Here is a 14159-nt window from a genome sequence, read left to right on the forward strand (position 1 = left end):
TCATTCATAGTTGATATGTGGTTAAAACCACTACTCATTAAAAGGAATAATAGTTTTTCTTTACAAGAGATATGTAACACCAGCAATCTAAGGTAACACAGAGCTCCATCCCTGCTTCTAGGCTTCTCCATTCAGTGGGATCCACCTTTTCCAAATACCAAATTTAATTTCCCTGACTAGAAACCCGATCACCCCTACTCTGAGCTTCCCTTTCCATCAAAACTCTCCCAATGCTTGTCCACTCCAGGTTACCGTCTGCCATTCTGAACTCCTTTCTGCCTTTGAATACCTTTCAAATCTTGCCCTGCAATGGTATTATTCTCTATTGGGTTGGGATTTAATTTCTGGGAATTTAGTTTTTGGTTTGGAAAATTCTTTTTTCTTTTTGACAACGACGTGAGTACATTAAGATAGTTCTGGGTAATACATCCATCATTTCACCCAAAATTCTGTTAGCAACACCTTCATAGTTGATTTGCAATTAGCACTACTCCTCCAAATAGAAAAGAGCTAGTCATTCCTTTGCAAATAATAGACACTAGAAACAAAAAGCTACAAAATGGAAGTACGCAGAAGACTCAAACAAAAAAAATCTACCCAACTGGAAAGGGTGATCCGACAACAGCTCCCTATCTTCAAATTTCAGCATTGCTATTGCAAATATGCAAATGGTACAACCTCTAGTTTCCAGCAGTTCTAAAAGTTCGATATTTAGGCAGAACTAGAATTACCTTAATTTAAAACTGCAATGTTTCAAAGCTACAACTTTTTCAAGGGGCTAACAAAGACAGACTGATGTGTCACTCTTTTTACGAATCTCTAATGCATTAGACATGACCAGCAATCTGCATTAAATTAACATTTCTAAAAGTTTACTGTACACAATGGTCCAGCTTTCATCAGACAACTCACATTTTGCTATGAATTTTTATAAAATTCAAGTTTCTTTTTAAACTATTTCACCTTACATAGAAAGGGTAATAAAAGAAGCTCCAAAGAGAGGAATAATAAATAAAACTATTTTTCCAGAAGTAAACAGCTACTTTTGCAGAAATGTTGGATGAATTTTAGCTTGTTGCTTCTCTTTCTGTCCTCTCTCTGCTGACATGCTGATTGTTCATGCCAAGATTTGTTCTTGCCTTGAACGACTGTAACCCTGACCCTCATCTTTCTTCAAGGCACCCAACAAGTTGCAGCTAAAACAATCTTCCCTTCATGCTGTTCCAACTATGTCCCCTCTCCCAGGGGTCTCTCTAATGGCTGTCTTTTCCCAGATCAAACTCAAGCTCCAAGTCCTCACCTTCAAGGTGCTACCCATTTTTGCTTCTGCCTACATGTCAACCTTTATTTCTATCTACTGTCCTGTTCACTACATAAGTTGTGCCCATTCCTTTCACCTCATTGTTCCTTCTGTCTCTTCCTCCCACTTGTGCATCTATACCTTTTTTCTTTACTGTGCACTACACCCAAAACAGGCACTTCCTTTCAGGGTGACAAAAATCCTCACCTGCTGTTCAAAACACACTATTAAATTACCTATTATCCACTAACTCCACTCCAGCTTCTCTTGTGCCTGACCTTATTCTAAACAAGGAAAAATTTAACCAATAAAACAAGCTGTATCAACTGTACAAGTCAATCTTTATTGTAAACCAAGCTCTTTCATTCCCTCCCCTAAATCTTTGTCTTTATCAGTGTTTGTCCAATTTCGATTGTAGATTCCTCGAGGCAGGGTCTCTGCCTTCTGATATTCCTATGGTGCTGCATAAATAAAAAAGGCAGATGACTTATGAAGGTTGAGCAAAAGGAGCTGAAACTCAAAAGCTGTAAAGATGCAAGTAGTTACAGCAAGGGGAAATGGGCTAAAAGGAGGGAAAGTCAATTGGGGTTTAATTAGCAATTACAGCCTGAAGCAGACAGGAAAGATTCTAAAGACATGATTTAATGGGATGTGAGAACATCAGATAGCCGCAGGGTTGCCAACATTAGCAGAAGACTGAATTTATAGTTACAAACAGGCCATGACTGAAGGAGGAGATGGGTTTGAGATCAGTGTAGTAGGGAGGAGTACCTATGAAAATGTTGTGTGAAGTAGCCCAACAATTTTGACTTAGATTTGGGGAGAAACAGGAATCCATGAATATAGTGGGATGATAATGGTCCTGCTTCCTAGACTGAGGGAATAAATTGGCTGTATTATTCTGCACCTTTCAGCCTAATTATCAAGTGACTAATGATTTTGGGTACTCAACTAAGATATCTCAAAACATGGGCACTAAAAAACTGAAGTATTCAAAATCACTAATCACTTCTGAAAATTTATGCTACTAAATTTGAGAAGCAATTTCATTAAACAAGTTGCGAAGTGACTGAGGATCAAAGAAGGATGTATTCTAGCAATGTTCCAAGATAAGGAACAAATTTAGAGATGCAATATGGGGAAAAAATACGTTTGGGGTCAAGGGAGCTAAGTAAAAATCCCAGTCACAAACATCCAAAGACACAAGCCAAAAAGACAGTTTCAAAAGCTAAAGTTGGAGTGGGAAGTTAGTGTGGAGTTAGAAGCCAATGGATAATACAGACAAAAAGAAAGGACTTCACCTAAAAGTGATAAGTCAAGGTTAAAGATAACACCACCCCCTCAAGAGGAGATGGCCAATTTATTTGGTTCTTGACATCAACCTAAAGGCACTTCATAGGGAAAAGTGAAATGAGAGACAGTAGAAAGCAAGTATTCAAAGAGGAGTGTGCTGGATATATAGCATGAGCAACAGTATTCAATTACACATCCTACTTGATCTCAGTATGACAAGACTAATCCATAATGAGAGGCAATGAGATGTTTTTATCCTGTGAACTTCTGACACACAGTGATCACCACTTTCTTTAAAGCACAAAAGCTTTTAGCAAGTAAGTGACTATATGGTTAGACTGTAGGGAGAATATTGTACAGCAACTACAACTGTAAGAACTTGTGAGAAGATCTGAGCAGCAGAACATGTAGACAAGAAAGTACTTTTCCACTATTTTTCTTTTAAATTAATATTGTTTCTCCTTATAAATCTCAACTTTTCTCAGGCGTGTTGGTTCTGTGGACCTTGTAATCTGAAGAAAACATTTTCAGTTAAGTATAGAGAAAATGTCCTATTTTTCAGTAAGGCAAAATCCACAAATCCTCAGACTGGGATTTTAAAAGTAAGAGAATTTCTGTGGGTGAGGGTGTTAATTTTGACGAACTAAACAAAGTTTTCTTTTTTCCTTCTTGAACTCATCTATTGAAGAACTACAGCCCGGGCACTCTCCTGCCAAAGCATGGGTTGATAACCATATGGCCCAATTACAAACGGGTCTGTAAGACTCTTTTGGGCAAGAACATGGCTATTGACCTTAAGGAGTTTGCTCTAATTTATGACAGAGAAACCATATTACATGGTTTGTATGTCTTCAATATACATCATTTAATCCACCTGGAAATTGATGGTTTTGCAACTCTTGTCACTCTCTGAAGGATCATATAGGAAATCTAGGTTTATGGGCCTGCAATCTCTTCTTGTGTAATGTAGGACAATCTGTCCCCTATGTCACCCTTTGTTTATTATGATCCCTGAAAAATCTGTTTCTCTGTAGAACAGTCTGTACTTCTTCCTGTGCTGTCCAGTCATCGTCTCTTTTTTTTTTTTTTAAATTTCTTTGCTTCTGTTAGCGTGCTGCCACAATTTTACCCAATTTCTAGAAGCTGTTGAGAACTCTATGATGATTTTCCACATGCAAATCCACATGTGCCTACATATAGCATGTTGTAATTTATGACTCTGGTTGAGAAGGGGAGTGTGTCCATATGGACGTCAGAGAAGAACAGTTAATATAAACTTTTTCCAGAAGGAAGCACCCAAATTATGGACTCTCTTGTCTTGAGTGGTAGTTCCTCCAAGACTGTCAATCCAAGCAGGATACCTTGGGGTAGATATTGCTGATGCTGTTAGGGACAAACCAAACTCATAATTTCCTTTAAACAATAAGACCGTTCTTCTGTCAGTGGAGTCCTTTGGTAAGAGGCCTCCTTTCCTATGTTGCCACACACTCAATTAAGAATGAGAAAGTGGCATCTACCTTGGTCTTAGATTTGTGTACCTGCTCCCAGTATCCATGCTCCCCAGCTGCCACCCTGCCCACAACCCCTCCTCCCCACTGAAAACCTGGGCATCCAGGTTCCAGTTCCCTATCCGCAGGCAGTTTTGCAGGGCCTTCAGCCAGGGAAGGCACAACCCAGCACTTCTTTCCCTGGCTGCAGCTCCACAAACCTTCCTTCTCTTATTGGCAACTGCTGCACAATGGCAACTTTTTGCTAGTAACCAAGGGGTTGCTAATAAGCAGAATCTATTGAATTTGCCACGGCTGATGCACTTTCCCCCTTCACAGCATTTCTGGTGGCGTTTCTTTGGATTTCAGATCTCTGGGGCAGGGTCCTCCCTGATAGGCAAAGAAGGGTACTGCGCTTTATCAAGATAAGGAGGTCCACAGGGCTGCTTGGTGGAAGGTCTGAAACTAGCAGAAGGGAACTGTTCTTGGGACTCCACTGTGGTGCAAATCTCCAAACCAAGAAGTTCTGGAACACCAGATCTGCTTGCTGGGGTAGTCAGTGTCCTCTTGGAGAAGGGCATAGGGGGAAAAGCACCTTGGGCAACCCTTGAAGAATGGAGAGGAGGGTTAGATGAACAGTCTGGGGTTGGCCCATAAATACTTATCATATTTTCTTTGTTAGTACATCTTGACGTGTCAGTTCCTTATCCTTCTGTGGCCCGGTATAGTTTGTGCAGAGCTGCAATCACCAGTAATGGAGGATGTGTAAAAGGGGCAGGTTTTTCCTTTAATTTTACTATTTTCTGCCATAGTTTCTTGCTTCTAAGGCTATGAGCAGAGACTAGTCCAGTGGTTAAGGTGCTGGATCACAGGAGACCTGGGTTCAATTCCTCATTCTGTCACAGACTTTGTGACACCTTGGGCAAGTCACTTAGTCTCTTTGTACTTCAGAACCAAATCTGTAAAATGTGAATACTTCTCCATTTCACAGCGAGGATAAAAATCCATGTTTGTTAGGTGCTCATGTACTGTGATGAGAGCCATAAATACATATATAGTTACATGGCTAGACAGCTGCTGCAATATCTCAGAGTGCTTACTCCAAACCAAGGGAACAAATGCTTTTCCATGTCCTAGGACTTGCTAAACTAATTTAAATTTTAGTAAATCAGTTTTAGAACGGTAACATTGTACATGGCAATTTTGTTTTAATCCTGAGAAAGAGTCAAGCCTGCAGTGGGGGACAAAGACAAAAACTCTTGGTTCTTCAGGGGACATTTAGGTCGCTTCAGTGACTGAAAGGTCTGTCTCTACTTCCAGTACTGCCAACAAGCTGAAGAGGCAGCGTGAGGAACGGTAGATCTCTCCCAGCTAAAGAATGAACATTTTAACAAATTAGGCCATGTCTACACTGCAGGGACAATAGCAGCATAGCTATGGTGCTGTAGCTCTGCCAACATAACCCTGTAGCACAGGGGTGGGCAAACTTTTTGGCCCAAGGGCCACATCGGGGTTGCAAAACTCTATGGAGGGCTGGGTAGGGAAGGCTGTGCCTCCCCAAACAGCCTGCCCTTCCCGTCCTGACTGCCCCCCTCAGAACTCCCGACCCATCCAACCCCATTGCTCCTTGTCCCCTGACTGCCCCCTCCCAGGATCCCACGCCCCTAACCAGCCCCCCAGGACCTCACCCCCATCCAACCCCCCACATTCCACTGACTGCCCCTCCAGAACTTCTGCCCCTTATCCAACCCCCCACCCCACACTCCCTTCCCCCTTACCATGCCGTTCAGAGCAGCAGGACTGGCAGCCGCGCCACCCGGCCGGAGCCAGCCGCGCTGCCTGCATGGCGGCGTGGCTGCAGGGGAGTGGGGACAGCAGGGAAGGGGCCAGGAGCTCAAGGGCCGGGCAGGACAGTCCCGCGGGCCGGATGTGACCCATGGGCCGTAGTTTGCCCACCTCTGCTGTAGCAGATGCAGCCTGCAGTAATGGAAAGGGTTTTTCTATTTCTGTAGGAACACCATGTCCCTGAGTGATAGAAGCTAGGTCGACAGAAGCATTCTTCCATCAACCTAGCTGCATCTACACCAAGGGTTAGGTCAGCATAGCTTCAGCACTCGGGACTGGATTTTTTCATACCCCTGAGCATTGTAGCTATGTTGACGTACATTTTAAGTGTAGATCTGGCCTAAGTGACGTCCATATTTTATTGCCTAATATTTCATCATCTGTCTTTGCAGATCAGTGCAAATGCTTTCAGAGCCTTTAAACATTTCAAAGCAATAATTCTGGAGTAACAATTAGAATTAATTTTTTTTCAAACACCTAGGCTCTAGTAGTATAAATGGACACAGATAGGGAGACAAGTAGTGACAAGGGAGACAGAAAAACAGTCTAGCAAAGAAGCGTTCTAGGTCAAAACTGGCACCACAAGTATCCAACATAGTATAAATTGTTTTAGAAGTTTGTTTTGTTTTTGTAACTGACCTGATTTCTCTTGTGATTGTATCAGTGGTAACACGCCATATCTCTCCTTAGCATAATCCTAAAAGGTGTTGGAAGGGACAAACAAAAATTATTTTTGTCAAAGAAATCTATACAAAAGCATGGAAAAAATAATTACATAGTCAACTGGCCCATGTCAGGATAACAGGGTAATCTAAATTAATTATAGCATTATTCCCTATAAGCTTCCCTATGTGTTACTACGATAGCCAAGACGAGCTGATGTATCACTGACAACTGCTACAAGATTAAATGCACGGGAACAGGGCATTATAAATGGAGTGATCCCAATCCTTGAATCCATTTTCCCTCTTAGTTCCCTTGGAGCCCAAGTCTGCAGTGAACAAAGTAAAGTTCATCAATTTACCCAGGTGTGTGCCTGACAAGTGAACAGATTTGGCATTTTTCTTATTCTATTAGAATATTTTGGCAGTTGTGTACATTTACTGGCAGCTAATAGAGGCTTACCAGTTTCTATTGTTTTTAGTGAAGCCATCTCTGCCCAGAATTAATTATGAAGGGTTCATTTTTCACATTTTAAAATTAAACAAATCCGCTCCCTGGGCACGTGTTATTGATGTTTGTTCCACACGCCATTACTAAGGCTATGTCTACTCTACCGCAGTAAGTTGACCTACACTACGCAACTCCACCTTCCTGAATAACGTAGCTGGAGTCGACATATCTTAGGTCGTGTTACCGTGGGGTCTACACCGGGGCGGGGGCGTTGACAGTAGACTTTCTCACGTCGACTTTTGTGGGGGGGGCGAGGGGGTGTAGAATACAGGGGTAAACTGGAGAGTGATCTGCTGTCAGTTTGGCCAGTCTTCACTAGACCCACTAAATCGACCACCGGTGGATCGATCTCAGAGCCTCCATCCGGCTGTAGTGTAGATAGAAAACGAGTACTTGTGGCACCTTAGAGACTCACCAATTTATTTGAGCATAAGCTTTCGTGAGCTACAGCTCACGTAACCTAAGGTAATGTTTTCTTTATCTGCAAAAAGACTTCGGCTTTCCACTTTTTCAGCTTTGACCTGTGATCTCAAAGTGTAAGACACAGACGCTTCCCAGGCCATCAGTTATACTCAGGCCGTAACTCCTATTTCGGCGCAGTGACGCTGAGGTGTTGATCTGGCACCTGACTGCCCCATGAGAATAACTGGAGCGTTTCTCATTGCTCGTGTGGGGACCCCGGTCGCGCACACACCTACGACACAACCCCACGAAGGATAAAACGCCGTTAGTTTCTTGGGGGCTCAGACACGAGACTGAGAGGGGCCGCATAAGCGCAGAGATCGCCACACAGAGGTGCAGCTGCCCCCTTTGGGAGAGGGGGGAGGAGCCCCTGTGACAGGCCAACTCCCGAGGCTGGGCATAGGTCCTCTGGGAGCCCGGGGGAGCGGGAGACGAGCACGAAGCCATCTCCCGTGGTGGGGGCACTGCCTCCCTCTGCCCTGCCCGGGGGGGGGGAACCTTAGGGACACCTGCCTCCCCTCCCCCAGGGCCTCACCCCCCGAAGGCCCGCCCGTCCCTCGCGGCAGCCCACACCCCCCTCCACCCGGTCCCGGTGCTTTCTGCCTCACACCGCCCGGACCCACATCGGCAGGCGGCGGCTCCATGCTAGCTCGGTCGCGCTCCTGGCTCTTGCGGGCGGCGCTGGGCATCTGGCCGGTTCCTGCAGCAGCGTCTGCCCCTCGGCGGCTCCCGTACAGGACGTGGCGAACCCGCTCCCTCCCCCAACTCCTCGGCTCTAGCCGCACACACTACTCAGTCCGCTCTGCCGCGTGGCCGCACAGCTTCCGGGCGCGCAACGCTCGCGAGAGCGGCTGTCGGCAACGGGAGAACATGTATCGGTGGCCGTGCCCGCCTAGGCAGACACGCAGAGAGGTCCGTTCTCTCGCGAGAAGTGGCCAGCCTGCTCGCGGCGTTCCTTTTCCCCCGTCCCCCCAGTGGCATCTCCTCTCGCTCAGGCTCCTCCCCGCCCCCGGCACGAGCTGGGGCCTTGTCCAGCGGGTCGCCACCGCCCAGTCTGCGGTCCCCGCAGGCGGCCTGGCTCTGGGTGTCCAGCCCCGCTCCTCAGCCCCCGCCGGTGTGCCCGGTCCCTGGGGAATAGCACGCGCTGAGGCAAACCCAGGTGCTTCCGCCTGTGCAGGTGCCAGCGCCCAGCTGATGCCAGAAGGGGAGGTTGTGCCCAGCTGCTTGGTGCCGTGGCTGCTTCTCCTCCCCTGCCCCCCAAGACTGGGAGGGAGGGAGGGGGGGCTGGTTAGCACTGGAGTCCAGCTTAAATTGGAGTTTCGAGTATCTGCGTTTGGCCTCACAAATCTCTTGCTGTGTGACTGGTGTTCCCCACTCCCTGCCCTGCTGTGTAGTATTCTGTGCTGGCTCTAGTCCAGCTTCCAGGCCTGCTCGAGTCCCTGTGGTAATTTCCCCTTCTAGCTCCATCTCATAGAGCTATGCACTGTAGCAGCCATGGGACTCACATCACGCAAGACAAAACCTCTTCCTTGCCCCCTGAATTGCAGCATGCAGTTGGAAGGCATCAGCAAAAGGCACAAAATCTGCTTTGTATACAGTGTTGCTGTAGCCCTGTTGGTTCCAGGATATTAGAAAGATACGGTGGGTGGGGTCATATCTTTTACTGGAGCAATTTCTATTGGTGAAAGAACCAAGCTTTCAAGCTACACTGTCCTCTTCAGATCTGGGAAAGGTACTCAGCGTCATAGCTAAATGCAAGAGGAAACAGATTGTTTAGCATAAGCAGGTTTCGGAGTAGCAGGCGTGTTAGTCTGTATTCGCAAAAAGAAAAGGAGGACTTGTGGCACCTTAGAGACTAACCAATTTATTTGAGCATAAGCTTTCATGAGCTACAGCTCACTTCATCGTATGTATTCAATGGAAAATACAGTGAGGAGATTTATATACACACAGAACATGAAAAAATGGGTGTTTATCATGCACACTATAGGGAGAGTGATCACTTAAGATTGACAGAGCCAGAAGAGTACCCAGAAGTCACCTACTACAGGACAGGCCCAACAAAGAAAATAACAGAACGCCACTAGCCGTCACCTTCAGCCCCCAACTAAAACCTCTCCAACGCATCATCAAGGATCTACAACCTATCCTGAAGGACGACCCATCACTCTCACAAATCTTGGGAGACAGGCCAGTCCTTGCCTACAGACAGCCCCCCAACCTGAAGCAAATACTCACCAGCAACCACACACCACACAACAGAACCACTAACCCAGGAACCTATCCTTGCAACAAAGCCCGTTGCCAACTGTGTCCACATATCTATTCAGGGGACACCATCATAGGGCCTAATCACATCAGCCACACTATCAGAGGCTCGTTCACCTGCATATCTACCAATGTGATATATGCCATCATGTGCCAGCAATGCCCCTCTGCCATGTACATTGGTCAGACTGGACAGTCTCTACGTAAAAGAATAAATGGACACAAATCAGATGTCAAGAATTATAACATTCGTAAACCAGTCGGAGAACACTTCAATCTCTCTGGTCACTCAATTTCTGACCTAAAAGTGGCAATTCTTCAACAAAAAGACTTCAAAAACAGACTCCATTGAGAGACTGCTGAATTGGAATTAATTTGCAAACTGGATACAATTAACTTAGGCTTAAATAAAGACTGGGAGTGGCTGAGTCATTACACAAAGTAAAACTATTTCCCCTTGTTTATTCATTCCCCCCACCCATTCCTCAGACGTTCTTGTTAACTGCTGGAAATGGCCCACCTTGATTATCACTACAAAGGGTTTTCTCCCTCCCCCCCCACTCTCCTGCTGGTAATAGCCCATCTTAAGTGATCACTCTCCTTACAGTGTGCATGATAAACACCCATTTTTTCATGTTCTGTGTGTATATAAATCTCACTGTATTTTCCACTGCATGCATCCGATGAAGTGAGCTGTAGCTCATGAAAGCTTATGCTCAAATAAATTGGTTAGTCTCTAAGGTGCCACAAGTACTCCTTTTAGCATAAGCAGTTACCACACGTTCTAAGACCTGAAGAAGAGCTTGAAAGCTTGTCTCTCTCACCAACAGAAGATGGTCTAATAAAAGAGATGACCTTACCCATCTTGTCTCTAAAATCCGGTTTGAGAGCAATGTTCCCTCTAATTTTTTACAGGTTTCAGAGTAGCAGCCGTGTTAGTCTGTATTCGCAAAAAGAAAAGGAGTACTTGTGGCACCTTAGAGACTAACCAATTTATTTGAGCATAAGCTTTCGTGAGCTACAGCTCACTTCCTCGGATGCATTCAGTGGAACATCCACGTGCGGAATGAATTTTGTTATGGGCACCAATATGCAGGTGATGTTTGGCAGGGGTGGGGCTGAGGGGTTCAGAGTGTGGGAGGGGGCTCAGGGTTGGGGCAGAGGATTGGGTGTGAGGGCTCCGGCTGGGGGTACAGGCTCTGGGGTGGGGTTGGGAATGAGGGGTTTGGGGTGTAGGCTGCAGCAGGGAGAGAGGACACCCCCCAGCCCTCTCTCGCCGCATCGGGCTGGGGGAGAAGTGCCTCTTCCCAGCCACGGCAGTTCCTATGCCAGGGAAGAGGCGTCTCTCCACCAGCCACGGCAGCTCTGCCAGGGCAGAGGCACATCTCCCCCGGCCACAGCCCTTAGTCTGCTGCACAGACGTGCAACTTAGAGGGAACATAGTTTGAGAGTCTTTGTGATACCTCTCCAGCACACAGAGGAAAGTAAGTTTAGATAGCATATTGATAGTTGTATTATTATTTAACAGTAATATAAGAGCATCAAAAAAATTAGGCTTTCAAGAGGTGTCAGATTTCTCTTTCCTAGTTCTTACTGCTGCACTTAATGACAACAAATGCAAATCCTGTGCCTCACCACTAGATAAAAAGTGCATTTGCTGCTGTACTGGAAAGGCTCATTGCTCTCTGGAATTCCACTACCACTGAATTTGCTGCAGAATTGGCTTTTTCATTTAAAAAAAAAATGTTTTTGTTACAGAACCTTCCAAATGCAAACTGATGCAGTGATGATTTGCCTATGTCTGCAAACAGCTTGAAGCAATAGCTCTAAGTGAACTACCCTATTAAACAGGATAGTAACTCTGAATCCTAAAGGTGGGAGTTTAAAGAGCAGCATTAACTGTTTCATTGCTGGTCCATTTACAAAAAACATCTATCTAATGTGCCTTTCCCACAGACCAAACCACATCTCATACCTCCCCATGTGTCATGATCTCCAACTTTCCAAAAATCTCATCTTCCCCATGCAATACAGAAGTGCATTTTCAGTACAGAATTAGGCAGCACACTGAAAATAAAAAAATCATAAATTAAAATATGACAACTGTACTAATTGTATTAATTCTTATATTTGATTAAATACAAAACTCAATTTTATGTGTATTTAAAGCTGCTGTAGGATTTCCAAGCAGTTGCCCCAGAGTGCTGCAGAGTCCAGACCCCTTGGCACAAAATTCAGGTCAAGCTTGCTGAAGAGTAGAAGGGGCATTGTTTAAAGGTAAACAATAGCTCATCTGCTGCACCTTCTGTTATGAAAAATGGTTGACATTAATTGAGGCAATTTTATTGAAAACCATTTAATTCACCTGCAGTGAACCCAAGAGTGATGAGTAGGAATAAACCTGTTACTAGGCACAGACCTGTAAAAAAGGCGCTAGGAACTCTGCCTAGAATGGGCTGGCTATTCCCTGTGGATTCACTGGGGATTACCAAATGGGGATAACATCACCAGCAGCCAATCAGATGGTCCTCTTGAGTATACATGGATGAAAGGCATATTACACTTAAGTAACAAGACATGACAGACCATGTGTTAGTGCTAAATAATTTATGCCTCAGTCACATAATTAACCACAAAGCCAAGATGAGACCTGATCGGCAGTTTGGGGTTTAAATTAAAACTAGCTTCTCTGTCTGAAAAGAAAGATAGTTAGCAAGTGTTATGATTAGAAGTGCAATGTAGAATTCCCAGTTGCTCTGTTTAGAAAAGACAGGCCCAGGTTTGGTTTGGTTTTTCTGGCAGACATTTAACCATTTTACAGTTCTGTCCTACCAACATTCTTTTCGTTGACTCCATTGCATTTCTGTGGTGCTAAAGGTACATCCCTTATTTATATGTCTCTGTGTCCCTATGGAAAGGTTTAACGTTTATTTAATAGACTTCAGTTTTTAAAGTCAGCATTCAGTATTACAGATAGAGTTGATCTTTAGCCATAAATGCTAGTGTTTAGATGTTGATATTCTTGATATTTAAAATACTAGCATTTGCATCCTTAGCGCATAGGTGATGCATAGCATAGGTCAAGTGCCACACCAGATTTCTGCTTGGCCTGCCAAGGGGGGAGGGAGAGGGGCTCTATCCTTCTCCCGCTGCACCTGTCCCCTGGCATGATTGGCCCCTGTGGGGAGTGGAAGGGGCAGGACCAGCCACTTTTCACGCTGACTGCTCCGGGTCACTGCTCTGTGCAGTGCGGCATGTTGGACCCCTGCCCCTGGCAGCTGTGCCCAAGGCACAGAGCAGGATGGAGCCGCTTCTCATGCAGCTGAGGGGACAGGGGCTGAGTGAGCCAGGGGCTGAACTTGCCAGCGGGAGGCACACCAGGAGAAGGACAGAGCTCCCACCCCATTGGCAGGTAACTCTTGGGGTGGGAAGAGCATGGCAGGCCCTGGGCTGGGCGCAGGATAGGAAGGTGCCAGAAGCAGGTTCCCTGGCCTCTGTTCAGCCAGGGCTGAAGCTGGCCCCAGCCGGGCCCAGAAGCACATGCTTCCCACTCCTGTGGTCTCATCCCCCCAGGAGCCGGAGGGATTGGCTGCCCTGGCCCAGGGAGGTGAGGCTGGAAGTTTCTCCCAGAGGAGACACATGGCACAATCATGCGTCCTCCCCTTTACATTGTGTTCCCTTTCCCCAGTATTAGGAGGCATAATTATGGTCGATGTGGGAGGCTGGCCTAATGCTCATGTTGATATCAGTATCACAAAAACTATTAAATACAGTGCTGATTGTACTTAAGAGCTCGATCCAGCAAGATGTGGAGCAGTCACATAGCCCATTGAAGTCAGGATGAGTTGAGGGTGCTTAGCACCTCACATGATCAATCCCTGTCTATGTAACAATCTATAAAACTGTATCAGATACCCTTTAATCTCCCAACATGCACTTTAATTAATCAGAAATGGAGAGTTAAATATAAAATGTGGTTTGGGGAAGGAGCTTAGGCATTTGATTTTAAATCCGTTTAGGATCAAAAATCAAAAAGTCATCTGATTTGTGATATAGGGGTTCCCAGTATACATCTCCCCTTATCAGCTCTTTTGGATATCCATCACTCATCAGTAAGGGAACGTGTTCCAATTTATGTTGTTCCTGATCCACATATCCGTCGTTTGCACGGATCGGGACTGACGTGAATTGGAACACGTTTCCCTATTGTACAGTACAGTACTGTACTTGCATCCGCTGGCCACATTCAAGGCTTATTACCTAGAAAGGACATTCTCCATGCGGATTAAGGAGACTGCAGGTGAAGGAAAGCCTAGTGTAAAGGAGTTTTG

The 14159-nt window shown here is 45.5% G+C and overlaps 1 protein-coding gene across 1 annotated transcript in view; it reads right to left on the minus strand.

The window, feature by feature from the left end:
• DARS1 (aspartyl-tRNA synthetase 1) overlaps positions 1–8472 on the minus strand; it is a 75356-nt gene extending 66884 nt beyond the window's left edge. Inside the window, exons 1-2 of the mRNA XM_073305361.2 lie at positions 8184–8472; positions 6565–6622 (exon numbers count right to left, since the gene is read on the minus strand). Of these exons, the coding sequence (XP_073161462.1) occupies positions 6565–6622; positions 8184–8249 (124 nt within the window). The 5' untranslated portion in view covers positions 8250–8472. The remainder of the gene's footprint in view (positions 1–6564; positions 6623–8183) is intronic.
• Between the last annotated feature and the right edge of the window lie 5687 nt (positions 8473–14159).

The sequence above is a fragment of the Lepidochelys kempii genome, chromosome 11 (genome assembly GCF_965140285.1).
Source record: "Lepidochelys kempii isolate rLepKem1 chromosome 11, rLepKem1.hap1, whole genome shotgun sequence".
Taxonomy (NCBI): domain Eukaryota; kingdom Metazoa; phylum Chordata; order Testudines; family Cheloniidae; genus Lepidochelys; species Lepidochelys kempii.